Source organism: Crotalus tigris, unplaced genomic scaffold (genome assembly GCF_016545835.1).
Source record: "Crotalus tigris isolate CLP2741 ecotype Arizona unplaced genomic scaffold, ASM1654583v1 scf7180000024445.887990, whole genome shotgun sequence".
Classification (NCBI taxonomy): Eukaryota; Metazoa; Chordata; class Lepidosauria; order Squamata; family Viperidae; genus Crotalus; species Crotalus tigris.
The window spans coordinates 179,910-193,495 of record NW_024100614.1 but is presented as its reverse complement, the minus strand read 5'-3'; the positions used below and the strand labels follow the sequence as shown (position 1 = coordinate 193,495).

General features: G+C 36.8%; 1 protein-coding gene across 1 annotated transcript; it reads left to right on the top strand.

The window, feature by feature from the left end:
- Positions 1-42: 42 nt before the first annotated feature.
- RPL7 (ribosomal protein L7) lies at positions 43-12,693 on the top strand. The gene is made up of 7 exons (XM_039332059.1): positions 43-117; positions 979-1,084; positions 2,368-2,534; positions 4,401-4,538; positions 8,981-9,090; positions 11,885-12,095; positions 12,638-12,693. The coding sequence occupies exons 1-6, from the start codon at positions 71-73 to the stop codon at positions 12,091-12,093; spliced, it is 777 nt and encodes a 258-aa protein (XP_039187993.1). The 5' UTR covers positions 43-70; the 3' UTR covers positions 12,094-12,095; positions 12,638-12,693.
- The last annotated feature ends 893 nt before the right edge of the window (positions 12,694-13,586 follow it).

The following is a 13,586-nucleotide window of genomic DNA, read 5'->3' as shown; positions in this document are numbered from 1 at the left end:
AGGAACAGGGGCTTCTCATTCAGCAGTCCCTTCTATTGGCCCGCCAAGCGACAGTTTATGTACTCTGCGCATGCTCCCCATCTTTCTTTTTCCGGTGGAGACCATGGCTGCCGAGGAGTAAGTAATCCTTTTGAGAGGCAATCTGTTCCCATCCACCGTATTAAGACCTTCTTCGAAGGCCTTTCTTTTTAAAAAAGTTTTATCATGGCTTTGTAATTTGGAAGGTTTCTCGTAAACTAGTGCAACAGGTGTTTGGAAGGATTAATTAGGGAGATCCGGCTGAGAACTGGATCCCTTGCTGTAATGGGTCGCGTTGAGTGTTGTAGATGTTTATTTTTTCAGAGCGAGAGAACTCTTAAGGGAGGAGGGCATTTGCAGTCTCTCAGGTCTACTATGCTACTTTGTTTGATTAATGATTTAGTCTAGGCCTAGTTATTGCCTTTCGGTACTGTACACGCATACAAGTGGGGGTGAATGGAAGACAGCAAGGTAGACGCTTCTGTTGTAAAAATGCCAGAATGTGGTCCTTCGCCCAAAATCAGGGATCCGGAACTCCGTGGTATTCATCGCTGAAAATGGCAAAAAACAACCACCACCTTGGAATTCTTCCTGCTTTTCCATGATTTTTGAAAATAAATGTCTTCCAACTACTGTCAATCAGTAGTAAACCTGGTTTCACTACAAGTTTTAGAACTTCAGTAAGGAAAACATGCAATAGTAACAGACAGAATGAGTTGAAGGAAGTGGTCTTTTTCTTTGACTGATAGTGTAAGAATGGTTGATGATGCATATTTGGATAATTAAAATAAATTCTATAAAAACTGCAAAAATGTACCAAATTAAGAACAAATATATCTCTGTATTATCTGATGTGCTTATATTTTTGAAGTTCTAGGTTTTTTAAATTGAGTACATTTTGTTATCAAACATTTTCATTTGAAATATTTTGATATAATTTTTGTTAATTTGCTGCTTTAGAGGAAAAAAGAAGTTGCCTTCAGTGCCAGAAAGCCTTTTAAAGAAAAGGAAGGCTTTTGCTGATTTAAAGGTCAGACGCCTGAAGAGGCTGTTGGTCCAAAAGAAGGTAAATACTATATTTTTAATCTATCCCATGGGACATTTCTTCTGACAGTTTACATAAGAGTACAGTAAAACAATAAAATCTAGCATGATTTAATAACTAATTCTATGCTCATTTACATAGAATATATAGACACATTGTGTTTGTTTGGCTTACTAGCAAGTAAATCTGTATCAAATTGCAAATTAGTACTTTTAATTAAAGTCAGAAGTTAAAATTGTTGTCATGGTATGTTTCATTTTGATCTTAAAAGAGAACAATCAATTATGAAATGGCAAAAACTGCATTTATTTTTAGCTTTACTTTGAATTTTCTTTTAGTGTTTTGTAGTTTTAGTGTGGCATCTAACCCCAAGTTTTTCCCATTTCAAACAAAACAGAGCAGCTTATTTTAAACATTCTGCTTTTATCTTGAGTGTTCTGCTTTTTTCCCTGGAATGGACTGCATTCAGTGTATTAAATAAATCCAATTTATTTGAGATTCACATACTACTTTATTTCCAAATCATTCTAGCTTCTATTCTAACATTTTTCTTAATTAAAAATACCTTATCCTGGATCCATTTTTTCTTAATATATCTTGCATATATTTTTCTTAATATATCTTTAATTTTGCATGGATTGGCAAGATATATGCTAGAAAACTTTCTACCACTCAGGGTTTTGCAGCCATTCTTAAACTCTACTTTGCTAAAATAATTCCTGCTTTCACTGTTCTCTCATTGAAAATTCTTGTCTGTCCTCATCTGTTTTACATTTATATATAATAGTATTCACATTATATTTATATATAAATTTATATTTATATATATAAAAATTTATATATATATATATAAAATGCTTGAGCAGGGGGTTGGGCTCCAAGATCTCTTCCAATTCTGTTATCCTGCTTTAGTCTTTTGTCTTTAGCTTGTATCTACCAAAAATGTGGGAACTTGCCCTTCCCTGCAAGAAAAAGGTAAAGAACTAAAGATTAAAAAGAGAGTAAGCATTCACTTTGAAATGACTTTAAACAATTGAGAGCCAGCATAAGTTGATTAGAAATGAGGAAAAATGTTTTTTTTAAAAATGAATTTTCTGTCTTGGGGCTATGTTGTCTTTGAAATGAAGTAAAAAATAATCAGTTGCAGTGTTATGACTAGAGTAAATTGAAATTCATATTCCTTTGGTTTGATATTTAATTTTCCCTGACAACATAGTTGTGAGATTAAATGGGGGATAACTGGCCACTCTGATGATCTGGGGGGAGAAAAAAATAAATTTCTCAATATAATGTTCTCATTTCAGTTGCGAAAGGAGGAACGAAAACTCATTTATAAAAGGGCCCAGACCTATCATAAAGAATATAGGCAGATGTACCGTCGTGAGATTCGCATGGGACGTATGGCTCGCAAAGTTGGCAATTACTATGTACCTGCTGAACCCAAATTGGCATTTGTAATCAGGATAAGAGGGTAAGGTAAACAAGTGTAATGCTAACGTTTTGTAGTACTATCTAAGCCGTGGTAGGAAAGCCACTGTTAAACAGTTAATTCTAGCCAATACTAATTGGACAGTTTTATTTAGATATCAAATTTTTCTATTAAGAGATTGTGATTATTTGTTAAATCACATTTACCTTGTCCAGTATTCAATTTAGACACACTTTAAAGACAGTCTTAAGTAGAATTTAATGCTTTATTTCTGTCCCAGTATTGTACTGATTATTTATTCTGTGAAGTCACTGAATCAGATCATTTTTCACACTGGGGTGTCAAGTAAGATTTTTTTTCTCCTGTTGTAACTTAATAAGCTAAAAATTGAAGTTCAACTTCTTCCATACAAAGTGATGGTGTATTACTGATCTGTTAGTGAAAAATTGTAAATTAACAAATGTTAGGTACAAAATGAGTCTGTTATATGCAGAAGTATAGAGGATATAGAATAATAGGTCAGTAGGGATGTGAAAAGCTCACTGATGCAGAAATAGAAATTTCCTTAGAATTTTGGAAATTTCTGTTCCCCCTCTAAACCCTGCCAAGTGTCCTCTGAATCAAGCTGTTGAGAGGGTGGTTCTGCAGGTGCTGGAACTAAATCCTCCAAACTGGAAGCAGTTTGAAGTGTTCTATGGGTAATCAGACCTGAAATAGGCCCCCTTTTTCAGGATATCTCAAATCCGCTTCTGGTTCTAAGGATTTACTTCTGGAGACCATGAAACTGTCTTTGGAAGTGTGGTCCAGAGTGCGAATGAAACATTTCATAAATCTCTGAAAGTTTCCATGCACAAATCAGTGAGTTCTGTAGATTACTATATGATTGCATTTCTTAAGACAGATCTGAGATCAACCTAATTTTTCTACAAACTATGAATTAGTGCCTGCAGTTGTCAATAAGTAGTCAAGTAACCAGTGTATGCTATGTTTGATCATCTATATACCTTCATAATTAATTTTCCAATTGCTTCTTAGTTTAGATCAGACATGTCAAACTCGCGACGTCCCATGATGTCGCGCAACATATCGGGATGGTTTTGCCATTGCCGGCAATGGGGTGGGCATGGCTTCCATGTGAGACATCCGGCCCGTGGGTCTGCAGTTTGACACCCCTGGTTTAGATTAATCAAGATATGCATTTTTAGGGTATAGATCAGTGGTTCTCAACCTTTTTAATGCCGCGACCCCCAACCGGCCATAAGTCGAGGGCTACTCAACCGGTCGTAAGTCGAGGACTACTCAACTGGTGCAGCACCGTTTGCAGAATAGGACTTTTGGCGGGCTCAGCAGGGCAGAGACAGCCTGGACAATTCCTATTGGCTTTTGAAAGCCAATAGAATTAGACTCTATTCAAGAGAGTCTATTCTATTGGCTTTCAAAAGCCAATAGAATAAAAGGGAGTAGCACAGCTAAGGAAAAGGGGGAAAAAATGGCAGACTGCGTTGTTTGGCGACCCCCGTGAAATGGTCGTTCGACCCCAAATGGGGTCCCGGCCCACAGGTTGAGAACCACTGGTATAGATATTTAAATTTTGTAGAAGAGAGTTTTGCATAGTTCCTAGCTAGATGACAGCATTTGCCTACCTTGATTGATACCATAAAAGCTAAACAGGATTCGACCTAGTAAATGAGAGACCACTAAAAGGTGTCATATGTTTAGGTAGGCTGGAATGCTGAAAAAAACAAGCATATTGATGTTCCTAAGAAATAGATGGACTTGTATTCTTCAATTAAAGAACAGATTACTAATGTAGGACAACAATTATATATATTTTATACTATGTAAGTTTATTAGTAGCAAGTACATTTGAATGTATGTGCTAAAAAGAGTTTCTGTTTTGCTGTTTAGAATTAATGGTGTTAGTCCCAAGGTGCGTAAGGTACTGCAGCTCCTTCGTCTGCGACAGATTTTTAATGGGACTTTTGTGAAACTCAACAAGGCATCCATTAACATGCTGAGGATCGTTGAACCTTACATTGCTTGGGGGTAAGTTGAATCAAGTTTAGTGATTACTGTTTGTCTGATTTTTTTAAAAAGGAGATGTTATTTATTAAAATCTAATGAAATCTACTTTTTTTTTAGTGCTCACATTCACTTTTCAGTAGTGTCTTTGCTGATTTGCCATTGGGAGACCAAGTAGTCTTTGATCTAGAAGAGATTTTGCAACCCAGCCCTCAAACAACCCAGGTTTTATTATACCAGACTGTATAAGACTGGTGGTAATAATAATAATAACAACATCAACAACAACAATCCCAAAACAACTGGAGCACCACTTGAACACCATTGGCATTGACAAATTTGTCATTAGTCAAATGCAAAAGGCGGCCTTACTAGGAACTGCTTCCATCTTGCGACGATATCTGTAATACCATCAAACATCCACATCTGCCTATCCCAGGTCCTTGGTAAGGACTCAATAGATAGACAAAATGCCAAATCCAGTCTGAACATCTGGCTGACTGTGATGATCCATAATAATAATAATAGTAAAGTTGGAAGGGACCTTGGAGGTCATCTAGTCCAACCCCTGCTCAGGCAGGAAACCCCATACCATTTCGGACAAATGGCTGTCCAGTTTCTTCTTAAAAACTTCCAGTGTTGGAGCATTCACCGCTTCTGGAGGCAGGTTGTTCCACTGGTTAATTGTTCTCACTGTCAGGAAGTTTCTCCTAACTTCTAGGTTGCTTCTCTCCTTGATTAGTTTCCACCCGTTGCTTCTTGTCCTGCCTTCAGGCGCTTTGGAAAATAGCTTGACTCCCTCTTCTTTGTGGCAGCCCCTGAGATATTAGAACACTGCTATCATGTCCCCCCTCGTCCTTCTCTTCATTAAACTAGATATACCCAATTTGCTACATATGGTTATAGGAAGCATGATCATATACTTGCTACAAGTGTTATAAGATGAAAAACTCTTTCTTGCTTTATCAAGAAACTGGTTGTTGTTGTTAATTGCGAAGTCGTGTCCGACCCGTTGCGACCCCATGGACAATGTTCCTCCAGGTCTTCCTGTCCTCTACCATCTGCTGGAGTCCATTTAAATTCACACCTACTGCTTCAGTGACTCCATCCAGCCATCTCATTCTCTGTCGTCCCCTTCTTCTATTGCCCTCAATCTTTCCCAACATTAGGCTCTTCTCCAGTGAATCCTTCCTTCTCATTAGGTGGCAAAATCCAGCATTGCCTTACCATCTCAGGATGGCTTATTATAGTTGTCACGGTAACTTTGTAATTCAAGTTGTTCCTGAATGTTGTTGTTGTTAATTGCGAAGTCGTGTCCGACCCATCGCGACCCCATGAACAGCGTTCCTCCAGGTCTTCCTGTCCTCTACCATCTTCTGGAGTCCATTTAAGTTCACACCTACTGCTTCAGTGACTCCATCCAGCCATCTCCTTCTCTGTTGTCCCCTTCTTCTATTGCCTCAATCTTTCCCAGCATTAGGCCCTTCTCCAGTGAGTCCTTCCTTCTCATTAGGTGGCCAAAGTATTTGAGTTTCAACTTCAGGATCTGGCCTTCTAAAGAGCAGTCGGGGTTGATCTCTTCTAGGACTGACCGGTTTGAATGCCTTGCAGTCCAAGGGACTCGCAGGAGTCTTCTCCAGCACCATAGTTCAAAGGCCTCAATTCTTTTGCGCTCAGCCTTTCTTATGGTCCAACTTTCACAGCCATACATTGCAACTGGGAAAACCATGGCCATACATTGCAACCATGGAAAACCATCAAGAAACTGGGGGCATTACCAATAAATAGTATCTCATTCTTATGCTACAGAAACTTACCATGATGGTTTTGGTCCGGCATAGAGTATAATTTATTTTGTGTACCTGCTCATTCCTTAATGACTACAAAAGTGGATGTTCATAATGCCCTTGCTATGATTTAAAATAGAGTTTGACACATAGACAGTGATAACCACAGACTATAGAAGTCTGGAAGATTTGACTGGACTTCCCTCTTGATCTGCCTGTGAATAAGATACCTTGTTAGAAAATAATTGGCAAGCAGGTATTTAAATATATTTTAATAGCTTCCGTGTATAAGACTATTTTTTCCTGCAAACACCCTGTTCAAAAAGCAGATTTATACACGAAAAGATAATGGTAACCTCCGCAGCCAGAGTATGCCTGTGTGGGTTCTTTACATGCCGCTGCCATGCCACCTGGTGCAGGAGGATATCGCTGGCCCGAGATGCCGCTTGGATGGGGAGAAAGCTGGCCCGAGATGCCACCTGGTGCTGGAGGATGCCGCTGGTCCCACTGAAGCCCCCTTCTATGATCCGTTTTTCACTGGCGCAGTTTGGGCTGAAGCCGCAAGAGGCCCTGGGAAGCCGCCTCAGTACAGTGATTGACAGCTGAGGGGGTGGGCGGGACTAAACCCGCAGAGCGCCATCTGATTAGAGGAAGTTGCCTCTCTTTTGTGATGGTACTGAGAAGTACCAGTAAGCAAACATCTTACTCTGCTAATTTAAGCTGAATGTAACCAGTTATGCAAAAGAGCATAGAAACAGAGCTGCAGGGAAACAGTTTGGACCACCTCCCACTGAGTATATGATCAGACAATGGAGAAAACAGGAAGAATAACTCCTTAAGATGCCAAAACAGAAGAAGGCCTTGAGAAGAAAACCAGCAAAACGGCTAGACTTGGAACAGAGGCTTAAAACTTGGATTATGGAGCAGCGCCAGAGTGGATTATGTGTATCAGCCAAGCTTATTCAGTGTCAAGCAAGAATGTTTACAAGCGAAATGAAGATTGTTGGATTTACAGGAAAGGCAAAATTGTGCTTTAATTTCATGAAGGGTTGGCCATGAGAGCACGAACAAAGTTAGCACAGAAAATGCCACCAGTTTATGAGGAAAAAATCCAACAGTTTCAACTCCTATGTCATACAACTTTGGAAAAAATATCATTCTGAAGAAAGTCAGATTGGAAACATGGATGAGATGCCTCTTAATTTTGATGTGCCTTCCAACAGAACTGTTGATATGAAAGGAAACAAAACGGTGGCAATCAAAACAAGTGGCCATGAAAAGACACATTATACTGCTGTCCTTTCATGCTGTGCAGATGGTACTAAACTGCCTCCTATGCTTATCTTTAAGAGGAAAACTTATCCTAAAAAAAAACATACCACCTGGCATTATTGTTCAAGTGCATGAGAAGCAATGGATGAACGAAGACATTATGGCCATTTGGTTTGCAAAGGTTTGGTCCAGAAGAGCTGGAGGGCTGTTAAAGAAGCCAGCTCTACTTATCTATGATCGTTTCCGAGCACATTTAACAGAAAAGATAAAAAGGATTGCATTGGATTTGTGAACATAGCTAGCAATTATTCCTGGTGGGCTTATGGGTCAGCTACAGCCTCCGGATGTTTCAATTAACAAGCCATTTAAAGCCTTGATGAGAGAAGAATGGAGTAGATGGATTGAAAAAGCAAGTGATAACTTGACACTGACAAGAAGAGTACCATTACTGGGGTTTGCATTTGGGTTCTAAACTCATGGTGTGGTGTCAAGAAAGAGGTTATTGGTGAAGTCCGTCAACAAATGTGGAATCCGGAATGCTGAGGATGATCTCATCTATAGAGACAATGACTCAGTAGAAAGTGATGCAACAGAAGTTGAAGAAAGTGATATGTTTCAAAGTGAGGAAGAACAAAGCAGTGCTGCAATAGAAGCTGAGTAAAGAGTATACCACCCCTGCTGAGCATTGTACCAATGCTGTGGATGGCCCTGTGCATGGCCACTTGTTCTGATTGCCACTAATGATGTGGCCTGTTGTGATAGTAAATGCTGTGCATGCCACTTGTTTTATTGCCATTAAAAATGTGGTCTGTTTTCATTGTTTTATTACCAGTAAAATAGAAAATATGCACAAAACTAAAGATGTGGTTTATTTAATATTTAAAATGTTGATTTCTGAATTTTTGTTTAGAAAATTGGGGAGGGGCGTCTTATACAAGGGTGTGTCTTATATACGGAAAAATACAGTATGTGCCTATGTACCTTACTACTTAATATGTAATATTCTTAATTGTTTATATGTGCCACTTTAAAGTTAGGAACTATCGTGTTTATCATGCTTTCAGCAGGAACATTTTTTTTTAAAAAAAAGTATACAAAACAATTATGGGGTTTCCCCCCCTAGCCCTTTCCATCTTTCAGTCTAAATTTTCTGAGCAAATATTATTCCAAGTAAGGTTTTCCTCAATACCTTTAATTTCAGTGCACTGGGAGAAGTGTCATTTTCAAAAGCTTCAACCTGCAGACTTTTTAATAATGTTGTATCCCAAATGGATTTAGTATGTAAGAAGAGTAAGTACCAAATATATACAGAATTTGGTTTTGTGCTCATTTTATTGATTGTATTTTTATTGGTCAATGATCAAAATAAAGTTCTGTCTGTAATTATACTAGAGTAATTTCTTCTAGATATCCCAACTTAAAGTCTGTGCACGAGCTGATCTATAAGCGCGGTTATGGGAAGATCAACAAGCAGCGTATAGCTTTGACTGACAACTCTCTGATTAAGAAATGCCTGAGTAAGTACATTTTACTTTGCATTGCTGCTTAAATAGTGATGGTTTTAAGTTTTAGCTACACTTGTAAACCTGAGGTATATTTTCTTTGAGTTATATATTATAACTTCTCTACACAACATGGTGTGCTGGTTTGAATGTTTAATCTTTGTTGTATTTTGGGGTGTTTGTGTGCACGTGCAGAGGCTACTTTTCTTTGAAAAATTCACCCAATCCTTCTGCAGTATAATATATATTTGCTCATATTGAGCTATCTTTTCAAATCTTGGTAACCTATTGTTTCGTGAAATAGGAGCATAAGGAACACAGCAACATAATGTTCAGAATAGCCAGAATAAGATTTTAGAATGTCAAGATCATCTTGTTTTGCAGCATTTATATCAGGTCAACCTATAAACATCTAACTCAGGGGTAGGCAGTCTTGGCTCTTTTGTGACTCATGGACTTCAACTCCCAGAATTCCTCAGCCAGGCTGCCTGGCTGAGGAATTCTGGGAGTTGAAGTCCACAAGTCATAAAAGAATCAAGGTTGCCTACCTCTGATCTAACTTCATTGGAAAAGTTCTAATACTAGGAATTATATTTTCTGACACGTTAAAATCTAGTTTCATATAACATCTTGTAACCTTTAAGTAATAAAATTTTTATAATGCTTAGAAGAATTAATTTTGGAAACCTACTGATAAATATTAGTCCCATTGAGCTTTGAGATCTAGCAAATTAGAGATAGAATAACAGTAAAGGTTAACAATTCCAGAAGTTTAAAATATGTAATATGCCTTTTCTAATGCAGCATATTTAATTTAAAATAGTACATAGTACATATTTAATTATAAATATCTTTTTAAAATAGTACATATTTAATTATAAATATCTTTTTAATCCAAACAATAATTTGGGTATATTTGTATTTAAAAGCTGCAAAATCACAGATGTCATATTTTATGTGCGTATGTTAAATCAGAATAAATTATTAGTTGTATGCAAAATGTTTTGAATTTGAATCTTACAACTTTTTGATGAACTTGTAAGATGAGTTTGAAATGCTCTGAGTTTTGAACAGCTATTCCAAACATTTAAAAATTGTTCCAGACTTGAGAAAGTGCTACTTGGAGCTCAAAACAGAGTGCAAAATCAGCACTTCTGAAATGATACTTCCAAAATGGCCAAAGCAATCCATTTTGAACTTGAAACCACTGTTTTCAAGCTGGTATTAGTTAGACTTTGAAACATTTTGCACATTTCTATTAATTTGAAAACAATTGGCAAATTTTAAGTGAGTGTGCTTTACAATATACTTTTGATACTATTTATACTTGGGACATTTAATGTTTCACTGCTTTAAAGTTCTCTGAATGGAAGGACTTTGTTATATAAATAGTCAGAAAAGTACTGAACAGATGGTTTGTCAAAGGGTCAAGTGCCTAGAATGTTGCTTCACCTGGGGACTCTGGCTTGTTTTTTGTTGTAGTGAATACAGGACTGTTACTTTTATATAAGAGCAAGCATAGGCTATATCCTTCAAATAGCATACATAGTCTGATTGAAATATTAATAAGGTATATTTCATGCTGGGCTTGTTATTGGTATGTGTAGTTGCTTATGCACCGGCAGGTCTGTGGTGAACTGGGCTCCCTGTCATCCACACCGGAGTCTCTAGATTTCTGGTTAAAGCACTTCTGCTGCAATCTCCCATCCTCCCAGGGAGATTCAAAAGTAGAATTGCAGTTTAAGTCCTTCCAATTTAAACATTTTACTATGTATATTTAAACATTTTACTATGTATATTAAAGTCTCAAAACTAGACTTAAATGGTAGGAGAAAAAAAGAATTGGACAGTTCATTTGAAGAAGAAATTTCTCAGATTGAGCTCCAATTGAATCCATACAGGAATATCATGAATGGAAGGAATAGTTGAGATAACAAAGGAAACAAATTTCCATCTTAGATCTTAGATTACCCCATGAAGGAAATCCACAATCCTTATCTACATCTAATTCTATCTTTAGATTACAGGTAGTCTTTGACTTAATACAGTTCATTTAGTGAACATTCAGAATTATAGCGGCACTGAAAAAGGTGATTTATGACTGTTTTCCACTTACAGTGGTTGCAGCATCCCCATGGTCACATTATCAAAATTCAGACCTTGGCAACTGACTCATATTTAGGACCGTTACAGTTTCCTGGGATGATGTGATCCCCTTTCGCGACTTTCTGACAAGCAAAGTCAATGGGGAAGCCAGATTCACTTAACAACTGTGTTATTAAACTGAACAGCTGCAGTGATTCACTTAACAAGTGTAGCAAGAAAAGTAGAATGGGGCAAAATTCATTTAACAACTGTCTCAGCAAGGGAAATTTTGGGCTTAATTGTGGTCATAAATTGAAGAGTATTTTTGTGGTTCCCCAGTTACAGCTTCTTGGAGCTTTGTTTGCTTAGCTTCTTGCTGTCTGGAAGAAAACTATTTTGCTCTTATCATTAGGGAGAAGGCACAACAAAAGCAAAACAGAATATTCTTTCTTCTTTAAAGGCCACCAGAGACAGGAATGTTTCTATTTTGCTTGGTTCTTCAGAATTTCATTTGTTCTCAGAACACCACCTTTACTGATGGTGTAGATTTGATTGACAAGATTTCCTTTTAACTGTTTCATGTCTGAACCTGCCACAATGGGAAAGTTGAAATATTTTGACTATGGTAAAAATAACCAGACTCAGTATGTTTAATATGCCTTTCATAAGCAAGTGAGAGCATTTTGCAGGCTGAATATTTTCTGATGTTCATTTTAATTTTCAGAAAAATATGGCATTATTTGCATGGAAGACTTGATCCATGAAATCTATACTGTTGGCAAAAACTTCAAAGCTGCAAACAACTTTCTCTGGCCATTCAAGCTATCTTCTCCGAGGGGTGGAATGAAGAAGAAAACAACTCATTTTGTAGAAGGTGGTGATGCAGGAAACAGAGAGGACCAGATTAACAGGATGATTAGAAGGATGAATTAATGGTATGATACAGTTAATTACATTTCCAACATACAAATTTTGATTCCTTCATTTTTTTATTAGTGTTATGTTGTGAATTCTGCATTTTAAATAAATAACAGAAAAGGAATTGGTTTTTTTTCCTTAATGTGTTTTAAATATTGCCTTTCTGCTTAAAAGAAGTTAAAGAACAGTTTAATATCAAACAGCTATCTCAGTCTCATAGGTGTGTAGAAATTGATTAAATTTTTATTGAGGCATAAGATAAAATTATTAAACTTTTAGTTACAGCCTTGTCTATTCTAATTTTATTTTAAATAAAATTTAGCTTTTGTGCTGGCTATAGCCAATCCTTCATCTAGTTGCCATCTGCTTTGTAGAATATAACCCTGAAAGTACCACTCAAAAGGTCCTCTGTGATCCTTGATTCAGAAATAGGGAAGTAAATGCAGTATAGTATATTGGTGATTTTCAGCAATTTTAATACATTACCTGTATTCATTTTTTCTCAGTGAAATCTGATTTGTTTTCTGCTTTTTAAGTGTTAATATCTCTTCTCTTCTAGAGGCTCAGAAGATGACTACTATACACATTGTTAATAAAGAGAACTATGAAAACTGCTTCCACTCTTAAATTCTTTTACTGATATATGAAGTGCTGCTGAATATTCTGATTCCACTGAATATGATTAGGCAGGACTTTTTTTGTCATAGAATGCCCAGAACGGAGTTCCGGCACCTTTTTTGGATGGAACCTTGTAGGGTAGGCAAGGCAGGTTATATGACATGTGTGAGTTCTGGCACTTTTTTTCTTTTTTTTTATAGAAAAAAAGCACTGTGATTAGGTAGTACAATAATGAAGTGAATGTTGTAATTAAATAAGCTAAAAGTCATAAGATAACTTAAATGTACAGATACAAGGTGTATCTGTAAGTGCATAAAGACAGATGACGACTTATATTATCTAACATTTGACACCTGTTTTGCCAAAGTAAGAGTTTTAGCTAAATAATGTGCCGTTATGTTAAATAACTTGCTCATTAATCTCGTACATTGCCCGTGCATTTCAAACACATATACTTAGTCCTGTTTCTTTCAATAAACCAGTGGGATAAGCTAATGGAACTATAATTCAGTTACTGGAAGGAAAGCATACATGCTTTATGTTATTTGATTAACTTAATTGCTGAATAGCCTCTATAGTAATACCATAAATAATTTGTCACTGTATACTCACTTTTTAGTCAGGAAGTTCTTTTCTAATTAAATCAGGGTTTGGCATCTAGCTATTTTTCTTTTTGGCATCCAGATGGCATTGCCTACAAAGAGAATGGGGCCCAAAGTAAAACATGATATAGTATAATAATTAAATTCTGGTTAAGCTGCTTGTCAATCACTGGGCTATTAAGTATTAAGAATAATACGGGGATTTTTTCCTCAATATTTGGACATAAGATAAGGAAAATGTTCCATCGTGGAACAAGGAAAGGAGTGGTCTCTTTTTTTGTATTAAAT